The sequence below is a fragment of the Parasteatoda tepidariorum genome, chromosome 4 (assembly GCF_982258835.1).
Source record: "Parasteatoda tepidariorum strain Cologne lab strain chromosome 4, Ptep-v5.0, whole genome shotgun sequence".
Taxonomy (NCBI): domain Eukaryota; kingdom Metazoa; phylum Arthropoda; class Arachnida; order Araneae; family Theridiidae; genus Parasteatoda; species Parasteatoda tepidariorum.
In genome coordinates, this window is record NC_141758.1 from 51927140 (window position 1) to 51946481 (window position 19342).

The 19342-nt window shown below is 27.6% G+C and overlaps 1 protein-coding gene across 1 annotated transcript; it reads left to right on the forward strand.

The window, feature by feature from the left end:
- The first annotated feature begins 471 nt into the window (after positions 1–471).
- LOC107440589 (ATP-dependent DNA helicase Q1) lies at positions 472–17937 on the forward strand. The gene is made up of 11 exons (XM_016053565.4): positions 472–858; positions 940–1110; positions 1937–2116; positions 4921–5226; positions 8832–8998; positions 9316–9397; positions 10930–11196; positions 12512–12650; positions 13811–13905; positions 15990–16262; positions 17338–17937. The coding sequence occupies exons 1-11, from the start codon at positions 846–848 to the stop codon at positions 17904–17906; spliced, it is 2262 nt and encodes a 753-aa protein (XP_015909051.2). The 5' UTR covers positions 472–845; the 3' UTR covers positions 17907–17937.
- Positions 17938–19342: the final 1405 nt, after the last annotated feature.

Below are 19342 nucleotides of genomic sequence, written 5' to 3' on the forward strand. Positions count from 1 at the left end.
GGAGACCAGATTGGAAAAAATGCATAATAGTGGCAGATAATTACGTTTAATAAAATTTTATTATGTATATATATATATTATAGTAGGTATGTAATAAATCTTATTTCTTCAAAAATATATCTTTATTATAGAAGAACCCCTGTGCCCCCTCCAAATATCGCCTATGCTGTGAAGTAATTGTCGGTGATATGAATCAAATCCCTAAATAATGAATCTTTTTAGAATATCGAACCTGTTTACAATCGCTTTGTAAGCACAACATCAAAGAAGCTTGTTGTTAATACTATTATATGGGACACTGATCTGTATACTATCATTGATACGGGATTGTTGTTTCGCATGTAATGTTTCGATGGCGATAGAAAATCTGTGAATCACATTTAGTAAGAAAGGCGCTTTAATCGGGATGATAGCTGAAACCTCAAAATTGTGTCGTTAAGTTAAATAAGCATATATTGAAAAGAAAGAAATAGGCAGTCATAAACGTTGTAACGTAAATAAACAAACTTGAAGCTTTTGTGCTTCTTTTTATCATTAATTTTGAAATATTTAACTAGAATTTTTAATTTTGAAGCTTACAATTAGAATTTTAAACTCTATCGCCTCAATAACTCTTTTCAAAACTATTGAAAATATTAAAAAAAATATTTATTCCTGAATAAAAGACAGTCATTTTAATTAAATTTTGAACTTAAGGATTAAACAAATATTGTTTCCTACATGCATTTAAAGCCTTACTTCTAAAAGTTGACTTATCTCTGTTTGGTAGCACCATTTTTTTAAAAATATTATCTCGTTTTTTTAATGGTGTTAATATTTTTTTACTTATGAACATTTAGAACACAATGGAAGACATAGGTATTTAGATAATATACAAAGTGCTGGTTTATTTTGTTTCATTTTTTGACTGTGTTACATTACACTTGTTTGTTTTCTTAGATATTGAAGCTGAGTTGAAGAAAATTATAACTGATGTAAATCAAATTGATAGAGCGATTGAAAAATTAAATAATAGGAGACAAAAGTTACTGTCAAGAAAACATACCTTGCAACAAAAGTTGCAAGAAAATGCAACTGAGAAACTAGCGAATCAAGATTGGGAAAGATCAGGTATAAATAATTTTTCATATTTTTTTAAATAGATAAAGGGTAAAGGTACTTAGGATATTTACTTTTTGCCAGTCAGAATTGAGATAATCTTTCCAATTCCTGCAAAAATAATTAAAAAAACTCCTGGTTTATAATTTAAAAAAACTAAGGAGCACTTTTTTTTTTTTTTTAACAAATCAAAATGTATAATTCATTGTCAAGATCAAAATAAAATGCTCAATAAAGCAGTACTGAAGGTGCAAAATAGGAAGTCAAAAAATTTTAAAAAAACTAATAGAATAACATATAAGTATTAAATATATAGGTAATTTCGTCTTTCTAACTTCACTTGAAATTAGCACTAAAACATAAGTAAAATTTTTAAATTTTGCTAAAAAAAAATTTTTTATACATAGAAAAAAAGTGTGTAAAAAGTTTTTCAGTCTAATATTATTACAATTAATACTCAAAAATTCTTCTTTAATTGATTTTAGTTTCTTGGCATTTCTATTTTACGATATCTGATTACTGGTTTTATCATAATTATTCATCAAATCTGCATTTCTTTGTTATAATTGTTGATTTTTTTTACCTTACGCTTTAAATAATATTTACCTTATATTTGAAATTTAATTTTAATCTAAACAATTAATATGTAATATAATTTATGTATTATTATTTTAAATTGATGACTATTGTAGCTTTTATATGAATTAATATTTTTCTACTTTATTTTATTCCTCTTAGCTGTGTTCTTTAAACTCTAAAACTGTGTTCTTTTTCCAGAATTTTGATAACTGCAATAGTATTTATAATAGCATTCTTTCTACAATTACTTTTAATGTAGATCACCCATGGTCACAGAAAGTGGTTAATACCTTAAAGTCTATTTTTAAACTGAACAGTTTTCGACCATTCCAATTATCTACTATAAATGCAGTTATGTCCAAACAGGATTGTATTTTGTTGATGCCAACAGGAGGAGGGAAAAGTTTGTGCTACCAGTTACCTGCTTTGGTGTTAGAAGGTAATTTATATCACTTTTAATGTTTCTTTCCTACCTTCTAGTGTCAAAGTTTTTTCTTTTAATTTTTAGTAATATATAGGTGTAACTTTAATCTATATCTACTCTCATAACTTTCAAACACCTGCAGCTATATCTTTAAAGTGGTATCAAGGTTTACCAAAGTGACTAGAAAACTATTGATTAGGTTTATTAAAGTTACTACAAATGAGGCCACTTCCTAGTTCTAAACTCAGTGGTGCGGCAGCCCATAGAGGGCCAAGGCCTGCTGTGCCCATCTCAGTTTTCTTGACCTTGAGCTCTGGGGTGCAGGAGCAAAGGTTCCGGTTAGGTGGTCAGTCGAATGTGAAACCCCCAGTGTTTAGTTCCCAAGCATGCTTGCTACGCATTTATCGACCCACTGAAGGTATGAAAGGCTGAATCAACCTTGCCCGGCTCGAGGATCGAACCCAGGACCTGTGGCACGGGAGCGCAAAACACTACCACTCAGTCATCATTACAGTTCTACCTGATAGAAAAATGCGAAGTTAGCATCCCTACTTTGAAAATAATACAAGATAACAAAAAAATTTAGTTCAAATTTCTAGAGCATCATAGAGTCATTGATCGTCAGCAACATTTCAACACAGCAACATTTAAGCTAACAAAAACATGTTTAAAGTGCGTGAATGTTTGTCTTTCATTTCTAACTGTGTGGTTTTTCAAAATGATCATGATCATACTCACAAACAATCAGGTAGTTATTATAGTTTGTCTAAAATAAGAACTCCTCCAGACATTCATCTGGACCTGTGGCGGTAACTATGGTAACGAGGTATGACTATTTCAAGTATGGGTGTGGGGTTACTGTTTTGGACTGGTTTCAGCTCGGGTCGATGAGAGAAAAGGAATATCTTTCTTCGGTCTATTGTGTTAGTCCTAGAGTGAAGCTACCCTCCCTAAAATGAGCCATTCTTGTTTCCATAGCACCAGACGGCCTCAGACTTTGTGGCGGGAGGAGTTCTTAGCTAAGACAAACCATGCTTTTATTTTAAGGTGCTTTTATTTTTAATGTACAACATAATGTAATTTTATTTTGAATTAATATAATGTTTTGAATTAATGTTATGTACAGCTCTAGAAACATCTAAAATAATGATATCTTGTAATAATTCTTTATTTTTTTTTAAAGTTTGTTTTATCACAATTTAGAAGATTGCAAACAAACAAAAACACATTACAAGAATTATTTCTTTGCATCATTGTTTATAAGGTGTTTCTAAATGCTATACCAAAGGTGCTCTAAAACTTGTGATTTGCCTCTCTCTTATTGTTAAGGAGAAAAGATCATCGATTCTGCAGTTTTACACCAGATGGCACATGTTTGCTTCTTATAAAACAAGAAGAATTTACTGTTCTTAGACATCACTTTTATAATTATAGTTCTAGCCATTCAAAAGTAACGTAGTTAGATACAGACTTAAGTGGGCAGTGTAGATGTTTTTGTAATGCTAATTGCTTTTTCACTTAAAATCATTTCACATAGACATATATTGTAAGCATTACTTTGTGAAGAAATATTGGTATGCATGCAAAAGTGGCAAATTCTAGTCAGTCTGAATGCTGGCAGGTATGCAACTGTGGAGTATGTAAACAGTTTATAACATCACGTATATAAACATCTGCTTGTTATAAAAATTAAGTATAGTGTCACTTACAAATGTAATTATTAACCTCAATTTTTATTCACCTGATTATATTGCATATAACATCAACATACATATGATGTTTTAATATACATTTAATTGCAAAACTACCTCAATGTATAAAAAATAAAGTTTCAGTTGCGCATAAAAATCTAATTTAAGAATGTGCTTTTAGCATCTTTTCATCTTTAAAAAGTATGTTGACCATGCTTTTAGGCTAAGCTAAGGGTATTAGGCTGAGCTTTTTTATGAAAAGTTTTGTGAAGGCATGGAATTATCTCATATATCTTAAGTGTGGTTTGAAAACCTTTGCCTTATTTACTACTTTTTAGTTTTAATTGCTTTATTATTTTATTAAGTTGTTTTATTATTTTATAAAAGATTTTATAACTAAAATGTTTTGTTTCTAAAATACAATTGTTTTAAAGCTTTAAATTAGCTTTGAAATTTTTTTCATCCTTGTTGGCAATGATTCAAAATGCCATTACCATTCTAATTCTATGGGTTGCTAAAAAAGTTGTGAGGAAATTTGTTCCAAAAAACTTACTTGAAGTTCATTTTAATATGCAATGTGACTACTTTTCATCAATTCTTTTTTAAGAAACAAAAGATGTTTAAAATTTTTTTTTCGGAAAGTGTAAAAATATTTTGAATTCAGGGTATGAAGGGGTAATTCATTCATAAACAGAAACTGTTTTTTTTTTCCTTTTAAATTTATTGGTTAATTTTGTGATTAAGGTTCCATAAAAACACTCAAGATTTTTTTATCTAATGTTTTTTATGACTGTACCTATATTTTTCATATGATGAAAAAAACATTGGAAATTTCATTTCCAATTTTGCTCTTAATTTTTTTAAAATTTAATTATGTTATTAGGTTTGTTAGATAAAAATGTCTCCCATTTATTACTCAGATAAAAAGCTGTTCCTTAAGTATTGTTTCATTTAGTTATTGTATTTATTTAAAATGTTTAATTTTTCTACTTCTGTGAACATTTATTTTTTAAAATAATAAATTTTGACTTTGCTTTTAGACGTCATTAAAATAGAAAAAAATTAATACGAAGATCAATTTATTTAATTTTTATGACAATTTCTTTTTTTTTTCTTCTTTCTCCTAAGGTATTACATTGGTAGTCTCGCCATTAGTATCACTGATGGAAGATCAAATTATGGCTATGGAAGCCATTAATGTTCCAGCAGTTCTTCTGAATGCAAATAGTACTCGTGAGCATGTAAATCATGTTCATAAACAAATGACTGAAAAAAATCCCTCGATTAAGTTATTATATGTTACACCTGAAAAGTTGGCCAAAAGCAAGCGTTTCATGTCAAAACTTGAGAAGATGTACAAAATGGGACTTTTTTCTTTGCTGGCTATTGATGAAGTTCATTGTTGCTCACAGTGGGGACATGATTTTCGAACAGGTGAGGCAACTTTTATTTTAACTTGTTGATTCGCTTTATTTTATGAAAATTTTTAAGAAAAAAATTTTATTTTATGATCCAAGCTCAAATATTAGCATAAACAGGGAATACAATCAAATTCATTTATTAAATTCTTGAAACTTAGATGATTAACTTGTTGAACCCAATTTATTCAAAATTATCAAAAATAAAACCAATATTCTGCAGTAATTAGCCTGAAAATGCTTAAAATGACTTTTTTAATTTGTTGTCATTTACAAATATTTAAAGTATTTTGTTGTACCTTGGCAGTTGTTTAACATACCACACAAAACAAAATATATTATTGCAAACATTTATTAATCCTATTTTCAAGATAAATTCCATGTTTTAAATCTTATTCATTGTTACTTCCCTATTTCTGTCAGATTCTTAGTTTTACAAATATTTTTTGACAAATGTGCAACAATAGTTGTAGACTGTATTCAATAGTTTGCTTAACAACATCTTCCATTGGTTATTGAAATTGTTTGATTAATGGTAACAATATAAACATAAAAATTTCTGAACTATTTGAAATAAGTGGTGTTTATCAAAAGTAAAAGTTTCCTGAACAATTGGAAATAAGTGGTGTTTATTAAAAAGTAAAAATTTCCTTGTTATACCTGTGATCGGGTTGAATCATAGACCATAATAAGTTTGATTGTAATTTGAGGTTCATTTTGGATAAAGGGTACCTACTCTAGGGCAGTGTTCCCCAACCTTTTTATCACCGCGGACCTGTCAACGTTTGATAATTTCACTGTGGCCCTCTGCGGGAGGGGAGGGGATTGATTGTTTATATTTTTGATTATTTTGATTTATTAACTTTAATTTAATTGTATTTGAACATGCCTTCAAAATAAAATACAGTTTCACCAAAAAATAAATAGAAAGTGATTTAACATTTTAACTTATTAGAACTTTAACCCTTTTGATGGCCGTGGTAAGTATACTTACCACCACGTTTTACCACTTTTAATTTAGGTTTCCATTTTTCAATAACTTCAGCTTTCTTGAAGTGAGTTTGAATAAAATTGGTAACCATTTGGCACTTTTAAAAAACGTATAAAAGTTATAAATACATAATTCCTTTTGAAGTTTGTAGCATGTAAGGAATTTATTTTATAAATGAAGAAAAATAAAAGTCAGTAAGTTCCTAATAGGTCATGTTAAATATATTTACCACCAAAAAAATGGCATTTTTATAAACTAAATTAGTTTTTTTTTATATCAGTTACTGTTCTTAAAACAATTTCAATTCCAAAAATACTTTAATTTACCTTTACTAGAAATAAAGGGCCCATTAAAGGGTTAAATCAATTAGAACCCTGAGCTTGTTTCTTTGCAATGAGACGGTTCCATCTGGGGGTAACCAGAGACAATGATACATTACAAACATTTAAAAATTACGTCACTACCTTCTGGGGCCCCCCTTTTTTTTAAATAAATAAAATTTAATGGAACACAGATATTTTCGGCCCGGTACCATTTGATACCAGGCGACCCGGAACCATTTGATCCACGGACCGGGGGTTGGGGAACACTGCTCTAGGGTACCTACTCTACATTAAACAAGGAACCAGAAATATAACTAGCTTTGAGATTTTTTAAAGCTGTTTTAGAAATAATAATGATGTTTTTTTAATAACCGGATCATTTTAAATTTGTTGGTTTATTTCTTAAGTTAATTTTTTTAAAAAGTTTACACACAATTTTATACTTATTCTAAGTGAAGAAGCTTTTCAACTCATTGCTGTAAAAAAGTTTATGGAACTCCAGTACATTTAAAAAAGATCATAATCAATTTCTTTAAATTAGTACTTTTTGTAAATAGACTAAATTACTGTTTATTAAAGTTAATAATAAAAAATTGAAGCTTGGTCCTTTTTGAATATTATTTCTTTTTTAAAAAACGCTTTGCATTTCTTAAAGTTTTTTCTTTGGATAATGGGTGATAATTTATATGAATCAGCAAAAAATATTGAAGTTTATTTCACATATTTTAAAAATAACTATCTGTTAATAATTTCAGGGCCAAGCTTTAAAATCTTTCCAATTTCTATAATTAATACAAATTTTGTATTGATACAAATGGAAACATAATTGCTAATAGCTTTGAGCAAGTTCTTTTAAATATTTTATAAAAAGATCTATCAATATAAGAAAATTTAAAATAAGTTATTATTTCAAGTAAGTTCTTCGGGCAATATTTGTAACAATGGATTTTGTTTTCTGCACTAAGGGGTGCTGCAAGCTCTTGACTCCCTATAGTTCCAAGTTACTGCTTTTAATGTGTTTTGAAGTTGCACACAGCATGATCATTGTGTTTTGAGAATCTCTTGAGTTGTATTTTTTGTACAAATGTGTGTGTTTAGTTGTGTGTTACAAATTATGTGTGTTTAAGAAGAATCGTCATTTGAAGACCTGTCATTTCAAGTCGTTAGAATTGTCATTTGTAAAAACAGGGTGCATAGCATTTTTATAAAGTGCTTAAAGGTGCTTATTTTTGATTCACACTTTTTAAAAGCCCTTAAAGGTGCTTTTTTTTAACCGGGGTATGTAAAGGTGCTCAGTTTTTTATCTTTTAAAAAAAGGTTTTTTCTTTGCTATGTCGTTTGTTGTTCTAAATTACAAAAAATGCATTGATTTTTATGATTTTCTCTGCAATATTTATTAGAAACTAGTTATTTTATCATGATTATGTAAAGTTTTTGAAAATGTTTTTCAATTTTATTTATTTTATGTTTATAAAAAAGAACTTTAAACGATAGAAAAAAAAATTTATTGTTGCACAGATCTTAATTATGATTTTTTTTAATTTTTTTGGAACAAGATTAAAAATATTTTTGAATGCTTAAAAAGTACCTAAAAGGTGCTAATTTTTTGGTGAAAAATCTAACTACGCACACTAAAAAGAACCGTTATGAAACACATCTTACCTTAACAATATACCAACTTCAAAATTTAAGCCTAAATTATAATTTGTTTAATGAACTTAATCTCGCTGCTTGAACAGTATGCAAATGTGTGATGGTGAACATCGTGCACCAAGAATAAACAGATAAAAAGAGGCCAAATCAGAACTGCCGAAAAAGCGAGTTCTTTCTAAATCTAGCAACCATGTCACTTTTTTTAACAATACATCTCTAAATAACTAAAACAAATTTTCACTTCAAACTCATCAGAATTACTTAATATCATTAATATCTTATGAAATACAGAATATTTGAGTTTAGAAGTTATGTAATTTATTTCTTTTATTAAAAACAAAATTATCTGTTTGAAAATCTCACCTCGTAAAATAAGCTATAGTAAGCAGTTGTATACTTTCTAACCGGAAGTAGAGCAGGTCAAGCGCTCGATATTGTTGTTGTTTATATTTATATTAGAAACACCATTCACAGTAACAATATGAATTAATTTTCATGAATCTAACATAGCATTGAAGGAAAACTTTTTTTACTGGAGTTATTTGTTACTTAATATGATCCAGCTAATTTATGTTTCTAAATTTTAAATTGATATTAAAATATTTAGCAATTTTTTTCTGTATGACTATCAAATTTCTTATTTTATTTTTTCAGATTACAAATTTCTTGGTATCATGAAACGTCAGTACCCTAATGTACCCATTCTAGGTCTAACTGCAACTGCTACATCATCTGTAATCAATGATGTTCAAAAGATTTTGAACATTCCAGGCTGTTTAGTGTTGAAAGCATCATTTAATCGCCCTAATTTGAAATATGAGGTGATCATAATTATATCTATTATTATATTATTATTGTAGGATTGCTATATCTATTATTATATTATTATTGCAGGATTATTATATCTATTATTATATTATATCTATATTATTATTGTTCTATTTTTTTAGAGTTATAAATGTTGATGCTAAAATGTTACTATTAATGAAAATATCAATATTTTTGAGTTATTAGAATTAATAACTTCAGTTATATGCCATTGCATTGAAGAGTCTTCAATAAATCAAATAGGTAGCGATTGCTAGTCATGCATTAATTTTCAATATATGTGTTCTAAAAAATTTTTTTCCTTTTTAAGGTTGTTTGTAAATCTTCTGTTCAGAAAGATAATGTAACTGAGTTAGAAAACCTTCTGAGAAACCGTTTTAATGGTCTTTCAGGTAATATGTTTAATTTTCTGGAAAACCTTTTTTTGGGGGGGGGGGGGGAGATTGTTCCATCATGATTTTAATTAATGTTTCAATAGTAAATGCTGAAAGATTCATATTTGTTTATTTCCAGTTATTCTTTAATTTCTTTGATTATTTTAAGTATTTTAGGCTTGTTTATTTATCTACATTGAAAAAGTGAAGTGGCTACTTGAGTGTTTGTGCTTTTTTAATGCATTTAGCATTAACAATTTAATTGTTTTTCATTATCCTGGATATAAATTGATTTCATAATTTTATCTTCCAAAGCTAGCATAACTGACTCTCAAGGTATAAGGGATTAACAGCAATCAGGGAAATATAATTACAATGGTGGAGTCAGAACAACAATCGAATGTTTGAGCCCTTTATTGCTTATTTTTTATTTACCTTTTTAAAAAATACAGTGCTCCATTTTTTTTTTTTTTTAAGTGCTCAATATTTTATAGTGCCTCTTAGCTTGAATGGGCTGACATAATTGTTTTCCATGTGTAAATTGAGAATAGATTCAAAGGAAGAATTTTAATCTCTGCATTTTACTCTATGACATGTCATTATGGAATTTACTCCTCCAAACTTATTTCATAGGTTGCATAGGGAGAATCCACTGTAGTGGAAAAAAATACACAGGTTTGACTTTAGTATAGGTTTAGCAGGTTTTAGATGACCTGGAGTGACATAAAAACATATTATTGATAAAAATTTCCTTTTAATAAAGAAGTAAAAGAAAATAAGAGAAACAATTACTTTGATCAACCTTTAAAAGACTTTATACGATACGTAGAGGCCATTAATTGTTCTTATTAATAAGGCGTAGTAACTTTGTTTCAACTTATAAGAAATTTGTTAGACTACTTTAATACGCAAAATTTAAAGTTCAACAAATGCGCATTATTTTACGAGCTGTTAAAAAAATATGAGCTTTCTTTTGTTAGATTATTTTAGTGACTTGTTTTCCAAAATGACTACTTGTTTAAACCTATTTCTTGTGAGATGACGAATCATTGGCGTTTTTCTTAAAAACGTCCTCTGTATCCGTTTGTGTTTGTAAACAAAGATGTCAAATGATTGTTTTCTCTTCAATTTTTTAGTTATGGTATTAATTTCAATAATTAGATTTGTGATTTGTGTGCTCATTTATTTAAAGAGATAACCATTTTTCATTCAAGAATAGCCAATAAATTTTTATAGTATTTTCCTCACATCTACTAATGAAACTATTTTTACAATGATGGTATTCAAAGTGTAAAGGAAAAGATTATTTTGCCAGTCTTCTTTAATATTTCATTCAAGGCTAGAGCAAAAAAAAATTTCTTTTATAAATATTACAACAAAAGATTGTTTGTCGGATCTTGAGTAATGTTTGCTTAATATTAAAAAAAAAAGTGTATTTTCATATTCAAAATAATTTTTTGACAGAAAAAAAAATTTTCTTGAATTTTTTTATTTGATAACATTTTAAAATTTTTACTGGCCAATTTTAATTATCTTTTATGCTTTCATAGGAATTATATATTGCTTTTCAATCAAAGATTCAATGGAAATTGCTACTGAACTAAGGAATCGAGGTATTAAAGCCCGAGCTTACCATGCACAGTTGGATGCTAAAACTCGAAGTTCGGTGCACAAAAGCTGGTCTACCAATTCAGTACAAGTTATTGTTGCCACAGTTGCCTTTGGAATGGGCATTGATAAACCTGATGTCCGATTTGTTATTCATTACTCAATGCCAAAGTCAATGGAAAATTTTTATCAAGAAAGTGGAAGAGCTGGTTTGTCTAACTATATATAATTTTATAAAAAAATTATTTATGCTACAGCAGTGTTTCCCTATCTTATGACTTTTGTGTACCCTTTCTAAATTTTTCGTAACACTGTGTACCAATAATAAAAAAATGAATGTATTTTTCACTGTAAAAAAATTGCACAAAAGTTAAAACTCATAACTGTTGACACCACTTGTTAACTGTTAACTCTGCAAAAAATAGCCAATAGAAAAATACGTCATCGTTAATTTTCATGGCTAACTTTATTTTTAAATAAAATTTTTTTGAAATTTTCGTTTGTTGCAAGATATTTCGCATACGAACACATACCCCCACTAAACTGTTCCCGTACCCCTGAGGGTACACGTACCACACTTTGGGAAACACTGTGCTACAGGATTAAGTTAGTTATATTATATAATTTTTTGAATTACTTAACATTTAAACTGCTATATCAATTTTTCATAAATTTTTTCTTCATCTGTCTCTTCTTGATTTTCAAAATTTGTTACTGAAAAAAATTAGTGCAATATTGCGGAGATGCCAACTGCTTTGGACACGCCAAAATAATTAAATATATGGTAAATAACTAAAAAAATAAATTTTGCAAATATTTTACTATTTTTGCTTGATTTTTAAAAGGTATAGCATGACATAAGTACTAAAGAGTGGCAAATTATATAAGCCTGCAAATTATTTAGAAATAGTGGTGAATAAAAATCTACTAAATTAAATTATTAAACCTAGAATCACAATTGATAAACTACCATTTAAAAATATATATTTGCTGTCCTGAGCAAGTTGGCATCTCTGATATTATATAAATTCATTATAATATAAAATTGAATTAAAATGTGATAAAATTATTAATTATCTAGTTTTCAAACATTTCTTGTTGGTAATATTGAACATGAATAAGTGACAGTATTTTAATAAATTGAGAAGAGGATTAAGGTAATAAAAATGTCCGTTTTCAATGTAAAGTTATGCTGTTTCATATTTTTCTGAAATAAGATACATCACAAAAATTTTATTTACAAATCATATTTAAACAAAGGCTTGAAATTTGTGTCAAATTTGAAAACACCTTTAACATGTTTTACATGTACGTTTTCAGTTATTTTTTATATTTAGACTTTATTAAATCACAACTGCTCTAAAATTTTAAATTTCAAAAATCACTGATATACTGTATAACTTAATAAAAAATATGGTACTTTTTTTCAAACGGTACCACTGTTTTGCATCTTCTCTGTAAGTATGCATATAAATGTATGTGTATGATTTTATTTTATATGACAGTGAATTGTGTAAATTTTAGGTAGAGATGATCAACTAGCAACATGCATTCTTTTTTTCCGATTTCCAGACATATTTCGCCAAAGTACTATGATTTTTACTGAACAGAAAGGACTAGAGCATCTTTATGCAATGGTTTCTTACTGCCTTGATTTAAAAAGGTAATATTTATATTATTTTTTTTAAAGAAGTGTTCTTTTTCATTTAATATTATTTGTACCACAATGTTGTGCCTGCATATTTCCTCCAAGAAATGTCTTTTTACATCTTTACATTGAAATGCAAATGATTGCTTAAATTATTCGACTTCAAATTGTCAGTTGTATACTTCTGTGATCAAAAAAGTCTTTAAAATGGTGGTATAAAATAAAAGATAGATACCAATTCATTAGTTAAAATTTATTTCATTAAAATTGATTTCATTCAGTCCATTTACTCTTCTCTAACTTCAATGCAATTATTTTTTTTTTATTTCATTAAAATTGATTTCATTCAGTCCATTTACTCTTCTCTAACTTCAATGCAATTATTTTTTTTATTTCATTAAAATTGATTTCATTCAGTCCATTTACTCTTCTCTAACTTCAATGAAACTATTTCTTTTATTTCATTAAAATTGATTTCATTCAGTCCATTTACTCTTCTCTAACTTCAATGCAATTATTTTTTTTTATTTCATTAAAATTGATTTCATTCAGTCCATTTACTCTTCTCTAACTTCAATGCAATTATTTTTTTTTATTTCATTAAAATTGATTTCATTCAGTCCATTTACTCTTCTCTAACTTCAATACAATTATTTTTTTTAATTTCATTAAAATTGATTTCATTCAGTCCATTTACTCTTCTCTAACTTCAATGCAATTATTTTTTTTTAAGTAAGCATGAACTGTTTGAGGGGCTGCTGCTTCACTTCTCATATTTCTTTGATAAAGTTTTTAGTTTAGTCAGTTTGAGGAAAATAATATCAGTAAATTAATTTATAAACTTTTGTATTGTTAAAAAAATTAATTTTGGAGAAATAATTAAACTTACCGAATAATTTGAAGTTTGTATTCGTACAATGTTTTTTGACTCTGCTTGGAAAAAATTGGAGCGAAATTTTTGATCTCCATTCAGTCAAATCATAATCAAACACAGTTTCTTACAGGTTATTTATTTATTTATTTTTTTGTTATATTTAGAGTAGTAGTTTTCCTGTATTAGTTTTGTACAATTTAAGTTGCAATCTAAATATTTGCTTGTTTTGTATTATTTTGAATTGTAGTTTTGTTTGTAGTAAAATTTTGTTACTTTACTGATTTTTTTCCCCTCATAATAGGTGTAGACGAGCAATTATTGCTGAACATTTTGGAGAACGCTGGAACTCTTCTGATTGTAATGAAATGTGCGATCATTGTGATAGACATAGCCCATGTAAGGAAAATTTTCATATGTGACGCTTTTAAATTATATAATTCATATGTGACGATTTTTAATTATATAATTCATGTGTGACACTTTAATACTTTTAGTTCTATATTGTTTAATTTATTATGAAATCTCAAAAAAAAAGACTTTGAGATAAAAAAAAAAGCTTTATCTAGCTATTCTAATTTTTCTTTACTAATTTTGAAATCTTTTCTTACTTTTTATTCATAATATTCATTTTTAAGAAACAAGTTTCCGAGATTTAAAACTTTAGTTTGGAGAGTTTATGGAAGCTACTTAAGCAATTGCTGCTCAATTAATTTACCAATTAAAACATTTATTAATTTTGACAAACTATTTAATAATTATAAATTCATTTTTTGTATTAAAGATAAAGGTGTACTATTTTTTGTTAGCTTCTGAATTATGACTTTCCTAATCAAATCTTAAATTATTCCTTTTTCTAAAGTAAATGAAAAAAATATTTATATATGAAGAGCTAAGTGCCTGAGCATGTGTAATGAGATGTAAGGTTGATGATAATTAATCCTAAAGTTCTTTTAGAATCCCTGTTTTTAGGCTTCTGCAAATTTGCTGTTTATTATAAACATCTGAATTAAATGTACCGCATTCATTCACATCAACTTTTTTTTATCAAAATTTAAGACACCTTTTCGTTGATATAAATAAACAATTTTTTCCAAAATGTAAAAGGACTGTCAAAACTCAAATGCAAAGTATACGGGGGATACTCATAGATATTATTTATTTATTTCTTGAAAATGGGGTAATGTGAGGCAAAATTAAGAAAGTAATTTCTACAACACCCTTCATATATTAAACTTTTAACTTACTTTTATAAAAATAACTCCATTTATGATTAAAAAGCCTGGAAGAGTTACTACTTAAAAGTAATATGACATTCCTTCTTTAAGAAATGGATATGCATATAAATTATTTATCTTTTAAAATATAGGTTTAGAGATGCAAGTTTGTGAAATTAATTTCTGAAGTTTCCCTTCTTATGATTTAAGACCGATTTTATAAAAGAAAGAAAAAAACTCTGATCAACATTGACATTTTTAGACAAATAACTACTCTGATGCAAAGTATTGTGTATTGTGTACTTTAAAGATTGATACTAGCAGAAACTTTTTATGTCTTAAATATATTGTTTTTACTGCTCAAGTTTGTGAAATTGTTTTCTAAAGTGTCTTTCGTTACTTTAAAAATTTAATCAATTTTTCTAAAAAGCACTCCATGCAAAGTGTTATAGTGCCACTTTAAAGATGGATTTTTGTAGAAACTTTTTATGTCCTGAATATATGGGTTTCACATTGCAAGGTTTTCTTATGTGTTTCTATTTACTTTAAAATGTTTCATCAAATTTTCATAAAACACTCTGTATCAGGGGTTGTGTGGGGACCATACTCATTTGTTAGTAGTAAATTTTCTTACTGATAAGAGTTCCAAGAGTGTGTTACATGTTGACTAAACAAATGATTGATGATAATTCATTTCCATGTATCATACGGTAGCAAGACAGAAAGAAACTAAGTTTCTTTATTTGCTATCAACATAATTGCTTTGAATAGTAACTATTGAATCGAGAAGAAGATGCTGCTTTGATGGGTGCTGAATTTATTCATTGAAATTTGAACTTCACCCTGCACTTGTAGCTCAACTGCTGTAATATGACTCAAGTTATCTAGCTCATTATGAATGCCTCCCCATTTTCACCTTTTCATTGCTCCTTTTTACTTAAATATTGCACTTTAAGCTGCAATGTTTAAATGTAGACTAATTGTTTAATTAATTGTGAACACCTGGGCTAGGTACATGAATTTTTTTGCTAGTATGTTGTTCTCAGAGTCTTAAAATAGTTTCATATTTATGAATTTATTTATTTTCAATTCTTAATGCTATGTTTATCATTGCAAAAAAAAATAGAAAAGTGAAGCATGGATCATTCGCAAAGTAGATAACCAGGAGTTTACTATATGTTTTTTTTAACATATATTTATTTTAAAATAGAAACTATGTGATGAATGTTATTTAATACTTACTCTATTGCTCAATACATATTTCAGATGTAGAGAAAATGAAGAATGCTGCTAAAGAGTGTCAAGTTATCTATGACATCTTAGAACATTGTAATAGGTTGGATGAGCGCTTAACATCACAAAAATTGATCGATATATGGCAAGGTAAAGGCTCCCCCAAATCACGCCCCCCTGGATACACGCCTACCTCTCTTAGTCGAGAAAGCTGTGAAAGGATTGTTGCCCTCTTGCTTTTAGATTCATATTTAATAGAAGAATTTCACTTCACTCCATATTCTACTATAAGTTACATTAACACTGGTGAGTAAGAAACATTTATTAAACAATGTTGAATATAATATTGTATTAGAGTCTCAAGTGTACACTAGGGCACAAAAAAAGTTATGGAGTTTCAAATCTCTCTAGGTATTCACGATTCATGTTACGATACGATAAATGACAGGATTAGAAAAACATCGAAATCTCTTTAATTGTGGTGATAAAAATATGAGATGGTGAAAAGCAACTATTGGAAGCATCTTCAAGTTTTGTCAGGCGATCGATTTGGTTATGACCTTTATAAGCTTTGCTTCCTCAGTAGAGATTTGTCAAATTTCAATAGCATTTTTGCTTATCTTCCTGCTTCAATATTCATTTGCAACCCCTAAAAAGATGTACGAAAAATGAAAATAAAATATTTAAAACTAATATCAGTAATGTATACAAAAGGAAATAGAATATTTTTGGTAATGATTTTTTTTTCAAATTATACACTTATGTAACAAATAAAATAATAGACAATATATTCCATTTATTTTTATTTATATTTTATGATTTATTAAAGGTCTAAAAAACTTATTAAAAAAATATGTTGATAATGCACTTGGATGTGAAAAAGTTAATATTATTTTTTGCTAAAATAAAAGTTTTTTTTAATATAGCCGTTTTGATAAAAAACAATATTTTTTTTTTGTTCTAATGTTATTATTATTTTATTTATTTATTTTTTAAATTATTTAATCAATGAAATAACTTTATCAAATAAAGGATTTTTAAGAAAATTCCTTGATTTTTTTTTTTCTGCAAACAATTTGTGTTCAATGTATTATTTTGCAATTTTAATACAAATTCACTCTACTTTATTTGTAAATGGTAAACTTTTTTTATTTGTTCAATAATTATTTTTGAGAAATCATTCTGATAGTTTTATAAATTTTGAATCTTCATCTTTATACAATTACTAAGTATAGTAAATGTTGCTTTATTGTTCAAATCAATTAAGTCTTCTTTTTTTTTGCATTTTAATATTAATGCTAAAAATGACTGCATGGAAAAGCATTACATATTCTTCTTTATTTTATTGTTTGATTTTAATTTAATTTAATCTATATTATAGGATCTAGAACGTTGCCTAGCAACAAAGAACTTTTGTTACCAATGCCAGTTTTACGAACTAAAAATGATAGTTCTGTTAACGACAATGCAGCTTCCAAAACAAAAGAGATTAGTAAAGAGAGTTCATCCTCAGTAAAAAGCCAACAAAGTACATCGTCAAGTAAGAAAATCAAGGACAAACTTCCACAATCTCCCAGTAAAAAAGCATCCACATCTTCATCTGTTTCGAGTAAGAACCCGGTAAAACTTTGTGTTGTGAATGAGGTAAAATCTCATTTTCACAACGGTGTCCCTTCTAGCACAAAAAAAGATTCACCTGCCAATAGGGATGGTAAAACTAATAAAAAACGACGTACGCTTGAAGAAGCTGAACTGTCTGATGGACTACATTTTGATGATTTTGAAATTTCAACAAAAAAGTCAAAAAGCAAAAACTCTAATTCTAATAGTGTGGAAGAAGTTCATTTGATTAATGAAAGTGATTCTGAAGAAGATGTCTCTATAGCACATAAGAAAAAGATTGTAAATAAATGTGTCCCAACCATTACAGTTAGTGATGAGAGTAATTAGTCTGTAAATAAATTATGTGTTTATTTATTTTTATCATTTTTTAAAATTCTTTATTCATTTAATATCATTTTTCTATTGAAAATATTTATTAAGAAAATTCCATGAACATCAGGATTGCATCCATAACAATTCTAAATGTAAATTTTTGTTAAATATATACATATCATGGGTATACTGCCAAAAATAATTTGTAAATGCAAGAAAATGTATTTAAGTTGTTTTAATTACCTGTTATCTTTTTGGGGAAAATTCTATATCTACATATAAAGCTTTTGATAGTTGACTCATGCTATGTATATTGACTTAGGCTTTTTTTCCTGAAAAGATAACAAACAATTAAGAGGCTTTCGCATTTTATCAAATTATTGACTCACTTTTGGCTACATACACACAGTATATAAATACTGACAAATAATTTGTCTAATTATGTTTACTCAAATATGTTATTTGAAGGTCTTGTTTTGAGACATAGCTAAAAGTATTGAAAACACTCCAAAAAAAAAATGGCCATTGAATAGTGTCTCGTTTTTTTATCATTAATATTTCTTGATTTATAATAATCTATATCGGTAGAAGGTATAACCTAAATGAGATTTAGTTTTTATCCCACTGAAAACTAGATACTAAGAGATTTTGCCACCTTATTATTATTTTAAGAAACATAAAAACATTGAAAATGTGGCTTAATACTATTCCTCAATATAAATAGTTCATATGTCTAAATCTCTGCAACTTTCATAAATAAGTAAATTTTTTATCTCTATGTATAAGTTAGCTTAGCCTGGTGTATAAGTTAGCTTTACAAACCCCCAAAATTTTACGACAATCAGGAGATCGACTTGTACGTCAGTAATAAAGTTGGACATTAGTTGACAGCAGAATATCAATGCATTATAAACAGTAAAATAGATATGAATAATTCTGTAGTAATTTGCGCTTTCAAAAATTGTTTTTAATATGTTATACACAATTTATTTTACATTTTTATCATATTTATTTTACATATGAAGGTATTTATTTAGAAACAATACTTTAAATTACATTCTGAAAAATAATAAGAATAAGAAAAGTTCTGATAGTTTATGCAAGGTTATTTCAAATTTAACAATTTGCAGAACCTTCAATCTGTAATTATCAAACATGCTAGGTACTCATTTTATCGATCCACAGAAGGAATAAAAGGCTTAGTCTGCTTTGCCTAGTCTAAGGGTAGAATTCCGAGATCCATAGCACGGGAGTATGAAATGGGCCACTCAACCACCAGACCTCAAAATATATTATAAGATCTGTTCAGTCATGCATTTTTCTTCTAGTATATTTCATAATAATGATCAACTTAACATTTTCTCTATTATTTTACTTTATTTTCAAATTTATACTATCGTTTAGTAAAAATCTGTCAGGTGCAGAACCCATAAAGTAGAAATGAGAAATTT